This window comes from Myotis myotis, unplaced genomic scaffold, assembly GCF_014108235.1.
Source record: "Myotis myotis isolate mMyoMyo1 unplaced genomic scaffold, mMyoMyo1.p scaffold_m19_p_14, whole genome shotgun sequence".
In the NCBI taxonomy this organism is placed as follows: domain Eukaryota; kingdom Metazoa; phylum Chordata; class Mammalia; order Chiroptera; family Vespertilionidae; genus Myotis; species Myotis myotis.
In genome coordinates, this window is record NW_023416318.1 from 18,414,821 (window position 1) to 18,431,567 (window position 16,747).

The window sequence follows — 16,747 nt, forward strand, 5'->3', positions numbered from 1 at the left end:
TCCCCCTTTTCTTTACAAAAACACATTTATATTTAAAAGAAGAAACTTAACTGTTTGGCCAACCAAAACTCCTGACAAAGTTTTTTCTTTTTAATTAAAGGCAGATTTGGAATCAAAAATCACAGTTTTTGCCTTTTCAAAATGAAGTTAGAATGTTTATTCCCATTAAAATATTTATCAGGAAGATCCTTAATAGATTGCCTTTTCCCCCCACTGAAAGTGAAAATAATTATGTTTCATCACTCTTCTTGGTTAGGCTAAGAGATATAAAAAGAGAAATATTTTCTGAAAGTATTCATACTGTTTATGAATGCTTTCAATTTACTAAGGTGTTCAGCACTTTTAAGTCTTATGTACTAACAATATAGCTAATAACCATTGCTGTTTAAAAACTCAGTGTCTTGTATTGCATGAACTCTACTTGAATTAAACTTATTTGTAGTTTTTATTATTAAAAGATATAACAAAAGTCTTATGTATTTTCTCAGCTCTTTTCAACCAAGAAAAATGGCATTAAAATGTTATTAATGTTTATCTTTCTTTTTACTTTTAAATAGCCTCCTTTTAGACAATGAGCGCTGGAAACAAGCTGATGTTCCTGCAGAATTTCAGGATCTTGTTGATTCTCTATCAGATGGAAAGATTGCTTTACCTGAAAAAAAGTCAGGGGGTATGTGTATTTTTTCACACACTCTTCCAATTTTATATTGTTTGTTCATTTTGTGGGAATGCTTAATATTTCATTAATTGACAGTACCTCTTTAAAAGCCTAGAACTAATACTCCCAGCTTAGTTAGTAGTTGACTGGAAAGGTATCTGTGGTAATTTATAATTTAGATATTTATTGATGGGTAATCATATGCCAGACACTGTACCAGGTGCTTTTTCAAACTCCAGTTTTAAAACTCAATCTGTTATGAAGATACTATTGTTAGGTTGTTTAACAATGAGGAAGTGAGGAAGCATGAAGCTTTGAAGGGTTAAGAAATTTTGTATAAATGTGATGAGCTGGGATTTGAAACCAGTGTCCTATCATTTCATAGTTATGTTCTTAACCACTGTACCATATTATTCAGTACAATTATTTGTACAGCACAAGTAAGCTTCTGTGTGTCAGATATTGAGACAGGGATAGCAGTTATAGTTGTACTTTAAAAGGATTAAGTCTAATGAAAAAATACAGATTAGCAGTCACATTAGACACAGTATATTAGCAAGTAATGTAGTATGATGCAGTAAAGAAAATAAAAATGTAAAGTATCATAGAAAAAGAAAATTATGAAGGAGACTAAGAAGGAAAAGCCAGAGAGGTAGGAAGAAACTCAGAAGAACATAGAATTAAAAAATTAAGAGTTTCAAGAAGAGAATTGTCATTGGTATCAAATACCGGATGGGTTTTATATGAAGTGGAATTGTCATATGATAATAATGTAAAGTTATTTACAATTTATCCTGTAATACCAGATTCAAAACTATGAAGTCCTTGAATAGTTTTCATGGAGGGGGTAGTTGCATTTTCAGTTTATGCACTTAATGAAAATTTAATATTTTTCCATAGAAATATTTTTTAAATTGTAGACTTTACATTTGTACAAAATACAATTGCACATAATAGAAAGATGGAGTAAAATCTAGTGACCACTAGTTTGACATGTAGATCATTTGCAGTCTTACATTAATTCAATAGAATGATAGAGTCAGATTGTCATTCAGTGCTAAGAAAGTCAAAAGGTGAGGAAGGGTAGACAAGTGTAGCCTACTTTTCAACAAGTTTCGCTGTTTAAGTAAGTGATGAAGCAACAGCTAGAGATATAAGATAAATTAGAGATTTTTACCTTAATCCACTCAGGGAGTTGAGAGAAGAATTTTAACATAGGAGGAGCATAGTTATATTTTTATGCTTAACAGAGGAAGAAGATTAATTTAGGATAAGAATGACATAGTGATTATGGAGCAATTACCCTGGAATTGACTCTAGAGTTCAGGAGAAAGGCTGTCTCTTCTACCACTGTGGCAAGAGAGGAGGGTTAACGACAGGTGTAAAATAGATTAATTCATAGAGAGGGAGGACTGGAAAGAATTAAGTAAATTTCTGTTGTCCTGTGGCCATTGCTAGTAGATAACAACAGTGCTGGGTGGTGGTCAGAATTTTTAAATTGATTTTATGATATTAGCAAAGCAAAAACACTCAAGTAGCAAAAACTGAAAGAAAAATAAAACACTCTGATCATTCTAAATCTCAAGTTTAAAATTATAAAGATTTATTGCTCATCTGCTGCTCTTTTAAGCTACATTTGATCAACTTTCTATTAAGGAAGGGTACTGTACTAGGTCACTCAGACATGAGCAGCTCAGTCTTGCAATCCATTGTCATGTAAACATGATTTTTTAATTAAAATTATATAATGTGATTGAATTAACTGTGTATTTTTTCTGCAAAGTGGACTATTTATTTTCATTTCCTGTTGAAGAATACTAAAAGTAGAAGTTTCTCTATATACCCTGCTTCTGTTCCAGTCTTTTTTTTCTTTCCTCAGAGAAGAAAGTATAAGCTATTAGAAGTTTATTAACATTTTACTAGGTCTTACCAAGTTAGGGATCCTTGGTTATTATGTATGTATCCACCATTCATTTATTGAATTACTGGTTACTTGGCTAGGCATTGGGGAAATGAAGGTTAATGGATAGTAGTTCATATTGATGCTAGCACTTTATATTGTTATCTCATTTACAGGTCCACAAGGTAGTCACTGTTAGTATTCTCAATTAACAAATATGTGAAGTGAGGCACAAAGAGGTTGAGCAACTTGCCTAAGCTTACATAGCTAGGAAGTGGTAGAGCTGAGATCCAGATTCAGGCAGACTGACTCTAGGGCCCTTTCTCTTAACTGCTATGCTATGCCTCTTCTCTGCAATGTAGAGAACTGGTTAAGACATAGTTCCTGTCCTCAAAAACTTTAATATGACATACAGAGTGAATTGTGATTACACATTATATCACACTGAATTTCTTTACTTTGAAGAAATGAGGAAGTAGACATTTAATGTGTCAACATAATAATGTCCAAACCTGTAGAGAATTTTTATAAGAGCTTATTTGCGTCAAACTGATGGCATTTGAAAAGCAAGATCTCAAATGCTTCAGCAAATGACAGTTTTGCACTTCTTTTTATACATTTGGAATGAAGGAGGGAATGTAAGGAAGATTACATGAAGGTGGGAGAAAGCAAAGTATAGGATAGTTAAGATTGTGTTCTCTTTGGAGGATGGTTACACTTCCAAGGAGTCTGAAAAAAGAGGCATTTCAAAGGTGTGTTAACCTAGATCCTAGAACCACAAGAACAATGGACAGATTTTGCTTAAGGCCGAGATAACCTTTTACTAGGAAAGTTATAGGCCTGAGGTGTGACTACCCTTCATGAACTGCCCAGTTTGGATTTTGTGATCAGATCACTCTGTGGCAGTGGTTCTCAACCTTCTGGCCCTTTAAATACAGTTCCTCATGTTGTGACCCAACCATAAAATTATTTTCGTTGCTACTTCATAACTGTAATGTTGCTACTGTTATGAATTGTAATATAAATATCTGATATGCAGGATGGTCTTAGGCGACCCCTGTGAAAGAGTCGTTCAACCGCCAAAGGGGTTGCGACCCACAGGTTGAGAACCGCTGCTCTATGGAGTTACGTTCTGTCATTGAACTTGTACATAGCCCCTTTATTATTCACAAATGTCTTAGAGCTTAAAGGGGACTTGAAGCTTAGGGAAGCATGATAATTTGGCTGATTCAGGTAATAATCCAGTGCACCTTTTTTTCACCTCAACATGATGAATTTTGTTTTATAATAAGAAATACTGGCCCTAACCAGTTTGGCTCAGTGAATGGGGCGTCAGCCTGCGGACCGAGGGGTCCCGGGTTCGATTCCGGTCAAGGGCATGTACCTTGGTTGCGGGCACATCCCCAGTGGGAGGTGTATAGGAGGCAGCTGATCGATGTTTCTCTCCCATCGATGTTTCTGACTCTCTATCCCTCTCCCTTCCTCTCTGTAAAAAATCAATAAAATATATTTTTTTTTAAAAAAAGAAATACTGTATGCTGAAAATAGCTTCTGGATTAAAATCTTGAAATTAAATATATATTGTATCCATGGAATATAGGAATTAACTTGCATTTTGTAATAAAGACATCCAGTTGAAATGTTCTGCTTTTTCAAACTAACATTTTTGTTTTTGCTTTACTACTTACTGATCATGTATCATGTGCCAGACCTAGAGTATAAACAGTTTGTAATCATTATCTCTATCATTAACAACAGCCCTGAAAGATAATATTGTTATCCATGTATAATTGATATAGATATTGAAACTCAAATATGTTAATTGGCCCAAGGTCATGAGTCTAGTAATTGGCGGTACTGGATCTCAAATCTAAATCTCTCTGATTTCAAACTTAGTATATTATTGATTCTGTGCCAAATTGTTTCCTGAGGAGTATTTATTTTCAGATATGAGACAGTTTCCGGCCCTATAGAGCAACTATCTTATTCCATTTTTTTCCTAGTTTAAATTTTTCTATAATATTTTGTTTTATCTTGTACTTATGTCTTTCTTGTTTATTTGCTTTGCTCTCTAGCTAAAGAAGAAAGGAAACCAGCTGAAGTTCTCATTGTTGAGGGACAACAGTATGCTGTTGTTGGGTGAGTGACACATTTTTCCTTATTAGTTAAGTAAATTATTTAAAACATAGGTCTTTTAGTTCCCACTTGATGTAAGTTGGAAATTTTGGGTTAACAATTTAAAACCCTCCAAAGAGCCCTGGCCAGGTAGCTCAGTTGGTTAGAGCACCCTCCCAGTACACCAAGGTTTCAGGTTCGATCCACAGTCATAGTATATACAAGAAGCAACCAATGAATGCATAAATAAGTGAAACAACAAATCGTCGTTTCTCTCTCTCTCCCTCCCTCCCTCTCTTCCTCCTCTCTCTTTCCCTAAAATCAATAAAAGAAAAAACTTCCAAATAATTTAAAGTTCTCTTTTCAACTTCTGATATATCCTGCTAATGATATATCCTTTCTCATCTTTGAAGAATCTTTTGTGACTGTCAATGTAAGAAATGTCCAGTCCTGTAGAGAATTTTTATAAGAGTTTATTTGAACCAAACTGAAGACATATGCCAGGAAGCAAGATCTCAAGTGCTCTAGGGCAGTGATAGGCAAACTCATTAGTCAACAGAGCCAAATATCAATAGTACAACGATTGACATTTCTTTTGAGAGCCAAATTTTTTAAACTTAAACTATATAGTTAGGTACATTGTTATTAACTTAATTAGGTTACTCCTAAGCTGGCCTTTGCTAAAAACATCCTCATTTTATAATAATAAAGCCACCAACACAAAATAATTAGAATTCTTAAATTGATGACAAAAATACCTGTAGGATTTGCAGCTGGTTGGAAAAATACAGGTAACTTGATGCTTCGAGTAGGTACTTTTGTCACCCGCGCGCGATTTGTGGATGCAACTAGCACTAACCATAGCACAATGAGACTGCTGACTGACTGGCTCACCCAACTCATGCGTGAATTGCGCGCCTCCCCGGCACTGCGTATCCCGTCACCCGACCGACCAACACCCCCCCACTTCTAACGCCACTTCTTCAAAATAGACTTGCCCAGGCCGAAAACCAACTTTTGTGCATGGGCCACGAAGTTTCAGTCGCACTATACGTGCGCGCCCGCACGTGGTATTTTGTGGAAGAGCCACACTCAAGGGGCCAAAGAGCCGCATGTGGCTTGCGAGCTGAGGTTTGCTGACCACTGATCTAGGTTAATATACCTTTTTTTTTAAAATATATTTTATTGATTTTTTTACAGAGATGAAGGGAGAGGGATAGAGAGTTAGAAACATCGATGAGAGAGAGAAACATCGATCAGCTGCCTCCTGCACACTCCCTACTGGGTATGTGCCCGCAACCAAGGTACATGCCCTTGGCCGGAATCGAACCTGGGACCCTTCAGTCCATAGGGTGATACTCTATCCACTGAGCCAAACTGGTTAGGGCATAGGTTAATACACCTTTGAAGTAAGTCTAACCACACTAAAGAGAGCACATAATCTTGTTAATTGTCCTGTAATTCCATCCTCACCTTACTTTCTCCCACCTCCATGTAATCTTTCTTCCCCTCCCTCCTTAATTTCCTACATAAAAGAAGATGCAACACTGTTATTCCCTAGGCCAGTGATGGCGAACCTTTTGAGCTCGGCGTGTCAGCATTTTGAAAAACCCTAACTTAACTCTGGTGCCGTGTCACATATAGAAATTTTTTGATATTTGCAACCATAGTAAAACAAAGACTTATATTTTTGATATTTATTTTATATATTTAAATGCCATTTAACAAGGAAAAATCAACCAAAAAAATGAGTTCGCGTGTCACCTCTGACAGGCGTGTTATAGGTTCATCAGCACTGCCCTAGGCAGTGGTCAGCAAACTGCGGCTCTTTGGCCCCTTGAGTGTGGCTCTTCCTAAGCCTGAGGAGTACCCTAATTAAGTTAATATATACCTACCTATATAGTTTAAGTTTAAAAAATTTGGCTCTCTTGCCCTGACCGGTTTGGCTCAGTGGATAGAGCATCAGCCTGTGGACTGAAGGGTCCCAGGTTCGATTCCGGTCAAGGGCATATACCTTGGTTGTGGGCACATCCCCAGTAGGGGGTGTGCAGGAGGCAGCTGATTGAGGTTTCTCTCTCTTTGATGTTTCTAATTCTCTATCCCTCTTCCTTCCACTCTGTAAAAAAATCAATAAAATATATTTTAAAAAAAAATTTGGCTCTCAAAAGAAATTTCAATCGTTGTACTGTTGATAATTGGCTCTGTTGACTAATGAGTTTGCCAACCACTGACTAGATGCACAGAAACAATGGATGGGGCTTGCTCAAGGCAAAGATAAATCTTTATTAAAAAGTTATAGGCCTGGAGCAAGACCACCCACCATAACCTGTCTAGTTGGGAATTTATTATTAGGTCACCTCAGATTACTTTCCAAAGCAGCGGTCACCAACCAGTGGTCCGGACCACTGGTGGTCCATGAGGTCCGAAAGGTTGGCGACCACTGTTCCAAAGAACCCCCTTTTGTTTTTGTTTTTTTTAAATATATTTTTATTGATTTCAGAGAATAAGGGAGAGGGATACAGAGAGATAAAAACATCAATGATTAGAGAGAATCATTGATTGGCTGCCTCCTGCACACCACCTCCTGGGGATTAAGCCTACAACCTGGGTATGTGCCCTTGATTGGAATCGAACCCAGTACCCTTCAGTCTGTAGGCCGATGCTTTATGCACTGAGCCAAACCAGCTAGGCCCCTTTTGTTTTTTATCCACATGACTTACCAATAAACATCTTAAGATTTAAGTTGCTCTTAGAAACCACAGTTTCTCTTTGATCTCATTAAGAAAATCTGGACTAGGTTCCCGTCATTAATTCAACAGTTATGATGGAGGATCTACTACATAATCAGAAACACTGGGTGGCCTATTTTGTCAGTGTTTCTGAATTGGCCAAAAAATGGGATACCTGCTTTATTGAAGAGAATTAGGATGCAAGGTTTCATTTTTTTCAAATGTCTAATCTGTCAATTAATTTGGTCCCAAAATAGAGTTGTCATATTATAGTCCAGAAAGATTTTGTTATCCTTTTGAAAATAGGACTATCCAGTAAGAATGACTGAGGAAAATGACTGAACTAGTTCTGTGAATGCAAATACAGAGAGTCTTGTGCCCACAGCACAAAATTTAAGGAGGTATTCATTCTCAATGTCATGCAAGTACTAACCCTGCAATTGCATGATCCTGAAATTGAGTGCCTCCTTAATTTTGCACCCTAGGAATCTCTCCCCAGCCTAATGAGTACTTACTATGCTGAGCTTGTAGGTAAAACATGTAATTTAGCAGTTACCAAGATCATTGTTGATTTTTGTGTGCTCAATCAGTTTTATTTATTTTTACTTTGACTACCTATTGAATCATCTTTCTTTTCTTATAGAACTGTATTGTTGTTGATAAGAATTATCCTTGAATATTGCCAGTGTGTGGATAATATCCCATCTGTTACTACTGACATGCTTACTCGTCTGTCAGATTTATTGAAGGTGGGTATGATTTTACTCTGTTATGGAAACATAGTTGGTAGAAGTAATTCTTTAGGGTGTGACCTATCTTCCAACTGTAAGACATTTCAAGTTTAAGTTATCTTTAACACATTAATTTTGTGACATTTAATTGTGATTAAATCACATGTAACTGGAAGAAGGCCACCTGCTTCTTTCTCACTCTACACTTAGTGATTCCTCATTACACCCATAGAGTTGTTAATGACATTGGAGACAGGAGATGATTTGTTCGTTAGGTGCTGAACATGACTGAGGCCACTTAGGTCAAAAAAACCTGGACTGGTTTCAAATGTGCATGGAAGGAATTCACTGAACTTTACAAAATTCATCTCACTAAGGTTAGCGATTTTTCTTAAATCATTCTTTCAGAACCATTGATGTAAAATAAAAATGTAGTGATAATTTTATTCAGCTGTTTCATATTAACAGATATTTTTAACTGCTAACATGAAGAAAAGGTTTCATTTTTTTCAAATGTCTAATCTATCAATTAATTTGGTCCCAAAATAGAGTTGTCATATTATAGTCCAGAAAGATTTTGTTATCCTTTTGAAAATAGGACTATCCAGTAAGAATGACTGAGGAAAATGACTGAACTAGTTCTGTGAATGCAAATTAAAGGATAATTTCTGAAGAATTGATTTTTAGAATTTCTTAACTTTTTTCTACCAGACAGTAAATATTATCATTTAGGAACACCCTTACCCCCCTTTTTTTTTGTCATTACATAAATAGATCCTACTTGCTCCTACTAGAAAATTCATTTGGTCAATGAATGAGAGGAAAAAGGAATGCATATTTTTAGAACTGTTAGCACATTGCCAACATATGAAGAATAATTTTTAATAAATTGTTGGATTTTTTTCTCTCCTTCCTTTGTTAGTACTTCAATTCAAGAAGTTGTCAGTTAGTTCTGGGAGCTGGTGCACTGCAAGTTGTTGGACTAAAAACAATAACTACAAAAAATTTGGGTATGTATTCTTGAATTTAATTCACAACTGAGGTGTTATAATTACGCTACTGTACTCATTGTGTTTTTAGTAGATGTTCTTGTGGCTCTGACCAAAGGCTTTAAAAGTAGCAAGTGCTACTTCCCCTTTTTATGTATTACCATAATTGAAAAATTAATTTCTGGGAAAATGTTATGAGGAATTTCCACTTTAGCAAGTATGTTATTTGGAAGTTGCACAACTGTAGAAAGTGTTAAGATGCTTTATGTATAAAGTACTTTGGGGTGAAAGATATATGAGTGTCAGGAGAAAATCAGTTGTGCCATCAGCTTCCTCAAGCCAGTAATACAACTTGAGTCCATTTGGAAAATCAGCATGTTCATGACACTATTCAGTACCAAATATGTTGCTTTCTGCTACAATATTCTTCATTTATGAAATAAATTGGGGTTTGTATAAAATTTATTGATGTTTTTTACTTAACTTGATATGTACTTAAAGTTAACTAATATCCTTTTTTGTTTTTCCATGATATGTCTACCACTTGGATCTTTAGCCCTCTCTTCACGCTGTTTGCAGTTAATTGTGCACTACATTCCTGTGATCCGGGCTCATTTTGAAGCCCGGCTGCAGCCTAAGCAATATAGCATGCTTAGGCATTTTGATCATATCACTAAGGTACTTTTTCATGTATTTTCTATGGGAATTGCATACATTTAATTCCTGAATTGTTAAGTATCTTTTTAGATGTATCCCAAGGGCTTTGAAATGCAATGTTATTTCTCATTACAGGATTACCATGACCACATAGCTGAAATATCAGCTAAGCTTGTAGCGATAATGGATAGCTTATTTGACAAGCTGTTATCTAAGGTAATGATTTATATAAATTATTTGGCTTTGCTTAAAGGCATTGTGACTTTTTCATAGTTGTCTAGACAAATCAAATTCTTCAGGGTTTAGAAAAAAACTCAATAAAATCTTCAGATTGCCCAAATAGTTGATATTCATCTTCTAAGGAGTCCAAGGGGAGGGAGGGGTGATTTCAAAGATGAACATCCATATCTTTTCTTTTGGTAAAGTGTTCAAATTGTTTGCTTATTTTAAAAAATTGGGGCAGGCTCCCTCTGGAGCACGCCCATACCTTTCTTTCTCAGACATGCTTTTCTTCTAAGGTTCTAAGGGCCCTCACAAGACTTGCAACCTGGGGAGCAATGGGCAGCAGCAGCTCATCCTGAGCTGAACCTGTCTCCCAGATCCTGTCTCCTTTCCTCTGACTTGGCAGTAAGCCAGTAGCAGCCACACCTTGACTCACTTCTGTCACTGTGACTTCTATTTTTCAGTGAGCCATGGCAGCCCCACTGAGGTTCTCTCATGTTGCTTCTTTTATCCTAAGCCCTTTCTTGTTTCACTGTCCCCAGGTTTAATAAATGTACTTTATAAATAAATGAATAAACAAACAAACAAATAATAAATTAGGTCTTTAAATGTGTTGAGTTATATGCCCTGGATACAAATCCTTTATTAAATATGTGTTTGCAAGTATTTTCTCCCAGTCCGTGGCTTAGCTTTTCATTTTTTTAACTACTTTACAAAGCAGTTTTTAATTTTGATGAACTTAAGTTTGTCATTTTTTTTCTTTTATTGTTCATGTTTCTTGTGTCCTAAGAAATTTTGAATAACCTAAGTAACTAAGATATTTTCCAGTGTTTTCTTCTAGAAGTTTTATTTTTTTAGGTTTTACATATGTCTGTCATCCATTTCTAGTTGATTTTTGTATAAATGGTTGGCCCTTGAATAATGTAGAGATTAGGGACACCCACCTGCTGCAGTTAGAAATTTGCATGTAACTTTAGACCCTGCAAAATCTTAACTAGAGTTGGCTCTTTGCATCTGCAGATTACCAACCCTGTATCAATAAGGCTGACCCTTGAACAAACCAGGATTTTAAAAATATGTGAATAAGTACACCTTCTCAGTTAACGCCTGTGTTATTTAAGGCAGTGGTCGCCAACCTTTCGGACCTCACAGAGCACTGGTGGTCCGCAACCGCTGGTTTAAGGGACAACTGTTGTGCAAAGTATAAGTCAAAGTTTTGTTTTTGTTTTTTTTCAAATCTAACTAGCACCTTTTCTTGAAAAGATTATCTTTTTTATTGGAACCTTTGTTAAAAATCGGTAGACTATCTTTTTGTTAATTTACAACATTTTGGACTCTCTTCTATTCCATTGATCTATATGTCTGTCTGAACATTGATCTATATGTCTGTACTGTAACATTATTCTAAAATCAGGTCATGTGAGTCCTTAGAGGTGAAGCCTTTGCTCCCATCCCTCCTCGAAGAGTAGCCAGCCTCTGCGTTGATTGGTGTAGGATCCTGGGCTTAAGGTGTTTTCCTTCCTTCCCTCTGGAACAGGCATGTTTTGTTTCTAATCCTCACACAGAGACTCCAGGGATGAAAGAGTTTGGTGTCTTTTATCAGAGACTTGAGTTTTTTTTGCTTTGTATAAGGAGAGGGTTCAGGGAAGTAGATGGCATTTGTTACTTTTCCCTGGTGGTACCTCTTCCTGCTTGCATGTATCTCTCTCTGGTCTCCTGTCCTGACTCCAGTGTTGCTGATAAGCACCTACCGAAGACCCTTGTGCATGAGTGCAGACTCTCCTATGGTAGGGTCCTCATGTACTCTATGCTAGTCCACATTTGGCCTTTGAGAATTTGTTAAAATGTTTGTTGTTTTCTTATCTGCTTCTATGTTGATCACTTCTTATTCCTATGAGACAGTTGCTATGTCCCATCTCCTTAGAGGGCTTTGTCACTCTTTGGAATTAGTTCCTTGGTTTCCTTGACCTCTGTTCTCTGATGAGTTTAAGAAGTTATTTATAAATTATTCCAGTTTTTTTCTTGTGGTTAGGGTAGTAGCAGCACACTCTTGCAGCTTTCTAAATTTTAAACAGAAGCACAACTCAAAAGTTTATAAACTAATGAATCACACAGTTGCATTTTAGAAGTGTTAATCATATAGTATGTACAATGGCTTTGAAGTATGTACTCTATTTGAAATACTTTCACTTAATTTTTTTAAGAACTTTTAATTTTATTTTTCAATTACAGTTTACATTCAACATTATTTTGTACTAGAGGCCCAGTGCATGAAATTCGTGCACAAAATTCATGCAGGGGAGCGGGGGGTGGGCCCCTCAGCCCGACCTGCACCCTCTCCAGTCCAGGAACCCTTAGTGGATGTCCTACTGATGGCTTAGGCCCGCTCCCCGTGGTTCTCTGCTCTCTGTGGGGCCTGCCCACCAGTCACCGCAGTGACGGGCAAGCAAGCAGGCCCTACTGTCCGCTTGCTCTCTGCGGGACCTGCTTGCCTGCTTGCTGCCAGTGGGGCTGAAAGGACTGGGGGACTCCAGCAGCAGGCAAGCAGCATGGCTGGACCCACCTGGGGGCAGGTCCGGCTGTGCCGCCTGCCTGCTGCCTCCCACCCTGGGACTGCAGGACTCTGGCAGGGCTGAGGGGACTGGGCGCTGCCATCTTGTGGCTATGAGCACCACCATCTTTGTGACAGTGTGATGGTCAATTTGCATATTCTTGCTTTATTAGATTAGATTAGTTTCAGGTGTACAGTGTAGTGATTAGACAATCATATACTTTACAAAGTTCTTCCCCCAATATTTCCAGTACCCACCTGGCATCATTCATAGTTATTACAATATTATTGACTATATTCCTTATGCTGTACTTTATATCCCCATGACTATGTTGTAACTACCAATTTACTTCTTAATCCCTTCACCTCTTTCACCCTGTCTCCCAGCCTCCCTCCCATCTGGCAACCATTAGCCCGCTCTCTGTTTCACTTTAACTTAATTTTTTTTTCCTTTGAAGACTCAGCAGTCCTGGTGTGCTGCTCAGGAAGCCATCTCTGCTACCATCAAAATGTCCTTCGCCCTTGTTCTTGTATCATGCAATGTCTGCTTTCTGGACCACCAACTAACTTTTAGACACTTAGCTCCCCAAAGGGACTTTTCTCTAATTCATCTTTGTATACTCCAACTAGCAGAGTATCTGACCCCTTCATTCAAGCATACACATACACACACGTATGCATACACATACAAGACACATAAATAGCCATGTACTTACATATAAACATATGTCTGCATACATACACCCAAGGAAATATTTATTCAGAGTTTACTATGTTCCAGGTGGTTTTAGTAAATATTTGTTGAAATAATATCTGGACCCCTGAAAATGCTACTGCATTTTTTTCAGGTGAGAAGAATTGAAAGCCTCAACTGAGACAATTTTGTCCTCGAAAGGATATCCAGAAATATTGGGAACATTTTAGGTTGTCACATTTGGGAAGTGGGATATGGTATGGTAACTAGTGAGGAGAGGCCAAGGATGTTGCTGAATATCCTACAATACGCAGGCTGCCTTTACAACAAAGAATTATCTAGACCCAAATGTCAGTAGTGTAGAGGTTGAGAACCTCTGATCTAGAGTGCCCATATGCAGAATAACTTGAAAGTGCATTTGATGAGACTTAATCTCTGATTTAATACAAGGAAACAAGGAAAAGTAGGAATAGAAACTAAGTTGGAGATTTCAAGTTTGTGTGACCAGGAGGATTGTAATACCAGCAGTAGTCATTGAAACAGGGAAGGAAATCAGGTTTGGGTAAGATCATGGTAAACTTGGTTACGGAATAGAACATCTAGGAAATGTATGACTTAACTCAATAAGGTGGTTCATGACTAGAGCTTTGTTAGAAGTCATGCAGTTGATGAGAGAGAAAAGGGAGGGAAATAAGTAAGGGAAATAAGTAAAGAAACTGCACTTAAGAGGCAGGAGACAAAAAGGAAGGCAAGGAGAAGGGCAACCAGGAAAGCATTCTGCTACATGAGGATAGTATTTCAAGTGTACAAGTGTGTGAAATACTGCAGAGCAATGAGGAAGGGGAACTAGAAGAGTTACTAAATTTAGAAGTTAGGACATCTTTAGTGATTTTTCCAGAGAAATTTCAGAAGATTGTTAATAGTGGGGAAGTGTGGTTTAGGTGTTGGCAATAACCATATTTTTTTAAGGGTTGAGAATAAAGTGGTACAGTATCAAGTTGAGGTGACTAAAGAAATGAGATTGGGGAAGGTAAGATGGAAAGAATAGTATCTTTAGGGAAAGCAGGGGTGAAGAAAGGTCTTGGAGGGTTTTCTCCTTTCCCAGGGCTGACATAACAAATTACCACAGAATGAGTAGCTTAAAACAACATAAATGCATTCTTTCATAGTTCTGGAGGCTAGAAGCTCTAAATCAAAGCATTGCCAGGCCATGCTTCCTCTGAAGGCTTTAGTGACGAATCCTTCCCTACCTCTTCTAGCTTGAGCTTGCTCTCAGTTGTTGGCATTTCTGGGCTCATGGATGCATCACTCCAATCTCTGCTTCTGTCCTCACATGGGTGTCTTCCCTCTGTGTGTCTCTGTGTCTAAATTTCCCTCTCATTTCTTTTATAAAGACACATCAGTGGATTTAGGGCCCACTCTAATCCAGTATGACCTCATGAGGTTCCAAGTAAATGTGAATTTTGGAGAAATACAATTCAGTCCAATATAGATGGGTAGTTAAGATAAGGGGATGTTACCATATGAGATGCCACTTCATAACTACTAGGGTGGCTGAAATAAAAAAGACAGACAATAACAAGTGTTGGTGAGGATATGGAGAAATTGGAACCCTCATACACTGCTAGGTGGGATTGTAAAGTGGTCAGCCACTTTGGAAACATTCTGGCATCTCCTCAAAAAGTTAAACATATAGTTACCATATGACCCAGTAGTTCTACTTCTAGGTATATGCCCAAGAGAATTGAAAAAAATTTACCCACACAAAATAAAATCTGACCATGTATGTTCATAGCATTATTATTCATAATAGCGAAAAAGTGGAAATAACCCTAAATGTCAATCAGTTGATGATTGGGTAAACTGTGGCAGTTGTACAATAAAATATCATGCAGTCATAAAAAGTATGAAGTACTGACACTTTCTGCAACATGGAGGAACCTTGAAAGCTCTATGCTAAGTGAAAAAAGCCAGTCATAAAAAGCCACATATTGTTTGATTCCATTTATTGAGATTAGTGGTTGCCAGGGGCTAAGGAGAGGGAGGAATAGGGAGTGACTGCTAATGAATATGGGATTTCTTGGAGTGATGAAAATGTTTGGAAATTAGTGGTGATGATTATGAAACTGAGTTTACTAAAAACCAATTGGTTGTATACTTTAAAAAAGGTAAATTTTATGGTATGTGAATTATGTCTTAGAGCTGTTATTAATAAGAAAAGCAAGGGGATGTTTGATGTATTTCTAGGCTGAAGAGAGACAAACCCTTGGATGGTCACAACATTGCTTATCTTGGTCCAGTCACATGGTGACTTCTACCTGCTACAGCAGTATATTGGAGCTCATGATTTTAATAAACTATATAAGTTTAGTATATCTAAAATAGATTTAGCACAAATATGCCTCATAAATAAAAATAGTATATAATTTAAGCTGTGAATTCTAAAAGGTGAACCAGAAGATGATTATATAAATCATACCAGGTATTGTTCTAGATGTAAGAATAAGAAAATGAATTTACCTAAGTTTAAATTTTTTAGTATAGACCATTGTGGAACATGTCTTTCCTTAACCTTAGGGTAAATATCCTACATAATAAAAGCCTAATATGCTAAGTGTCTGTTCGTCCGTTCAACCAATCAAAGCGTAATATGCTAATGATATGCTAAGGCCGCTCAACTGCTCACTATGATGTGCACTGACCACCAGGGGGCAGACTCTCCAACCGGTAGGTTAGCTTGCTGCTGGGGTCCAGCCAATCAAGACTGAGCGAGACGGACACGCCCTGGAGCCCTCCTGCGGTCTCTCCCCGGGTGGCCAACCTCCTGCATCCCTCCCTGGCCCTGATTGTGCACCAGTGGGGTCCCTCGTCCTGGACTGCACCCTCTCGCAATCCAGGACCCCTTGGGGGATGTTGGAGAGCTGGTTTCAGCCAGATCCTGCAGGCCAGGCCAAGGGACCCCACTAGTGCACGAATTCATGCCCTGGGCCTCTAGTGATTATTATATTGGCCTACCTACAAAAGAAATAGAACATTTTTTTTTTCAAAAATATATTTTATTGATTTTTTACAGAGAGGAAGGGAGAGGGATAGAGAGTTAGAAACATCAATGAGAGAGAAACATCGATCAGCTGCCTCCTGCATGCCCCCTACTGGGGATGTGCCTGCAACCAAGGTACATGCCTTTGACCAGAATCGAACCTGGGACCCTGGAGTCCACAGGCTGATGCTCTATCCACTGAGCCAAACCGGTTAGGGCACATTCTTAAAATCATGTTTTAAAAATCTGTTCATTTGAAGGGCCCACTTTAATGCTTCATCATTGTATATTGAGACAGATTAGTAGCTAACATTTGAGTATTATTTTGTATCAAGCACTGTTTTGTCTTCTTATAGACCATCTTCTAAAATCCTCATAGCAAGTCCTTTGAGATGTAGAGAAATGAGGGAACTTGCCCAATGTCACATAACTAACAGCTGGAAGAACGGGGATTTGAACCC

The 16,747-nt window shown here is 37.7% G+C and overlaps 1 protein-coding gene across 19 annotated transcripts in view; it reads left to right on the forward strand.

Annotated features, from left to right (window-relative positions):
• The window catches only part of VPS54 (VPS54 subunit of GARP complex), a 122,580-nt gene that overhangs the window by 95,938 nt on the left and 9,895 nt on the right, over positions 1 to 16,747 (forward strand). For 18 of the 19 annotated variants that reach the window (XR_004971819.1, XR_004971818.1, XR_004971817.1 and 15 more), the window contains 6 exons: positions 558 to 670; positions 4,634 to 4,697; positions 8,046 to 8,151; positions 9,056 to 9,143; positions 9,679 to 9,800; positions 9,915 to 9,995. Coding sequence is in view for 14 of the 19 variants with exons in the window: in XM_036334380.1 (XP_036190273.1) it covers positions 558 to 670; positions 4,634 to 4,697; positions 8,046 to 8,151; positions 9,056 to 9,143; positions 9,679 to 9,800; positions 9,915 to 9,995 (574 nt within the window). In the remaining 5 variants the exon portion in view is untranslated. Of the gene's footprint in view, positions 1 to 557; positions 671 to 4,633; positions 4,698 to 8,045; positions 8,152 to 8,408; positions 8,511 to 9,055; positions 9,144 to 9,678; positions 9,801 to 9,914; positions 9,996 to 16,747 lie in introns of those variants that run through there. The other variant, XR_004971820.1, reaches the window with a different exon arrangement.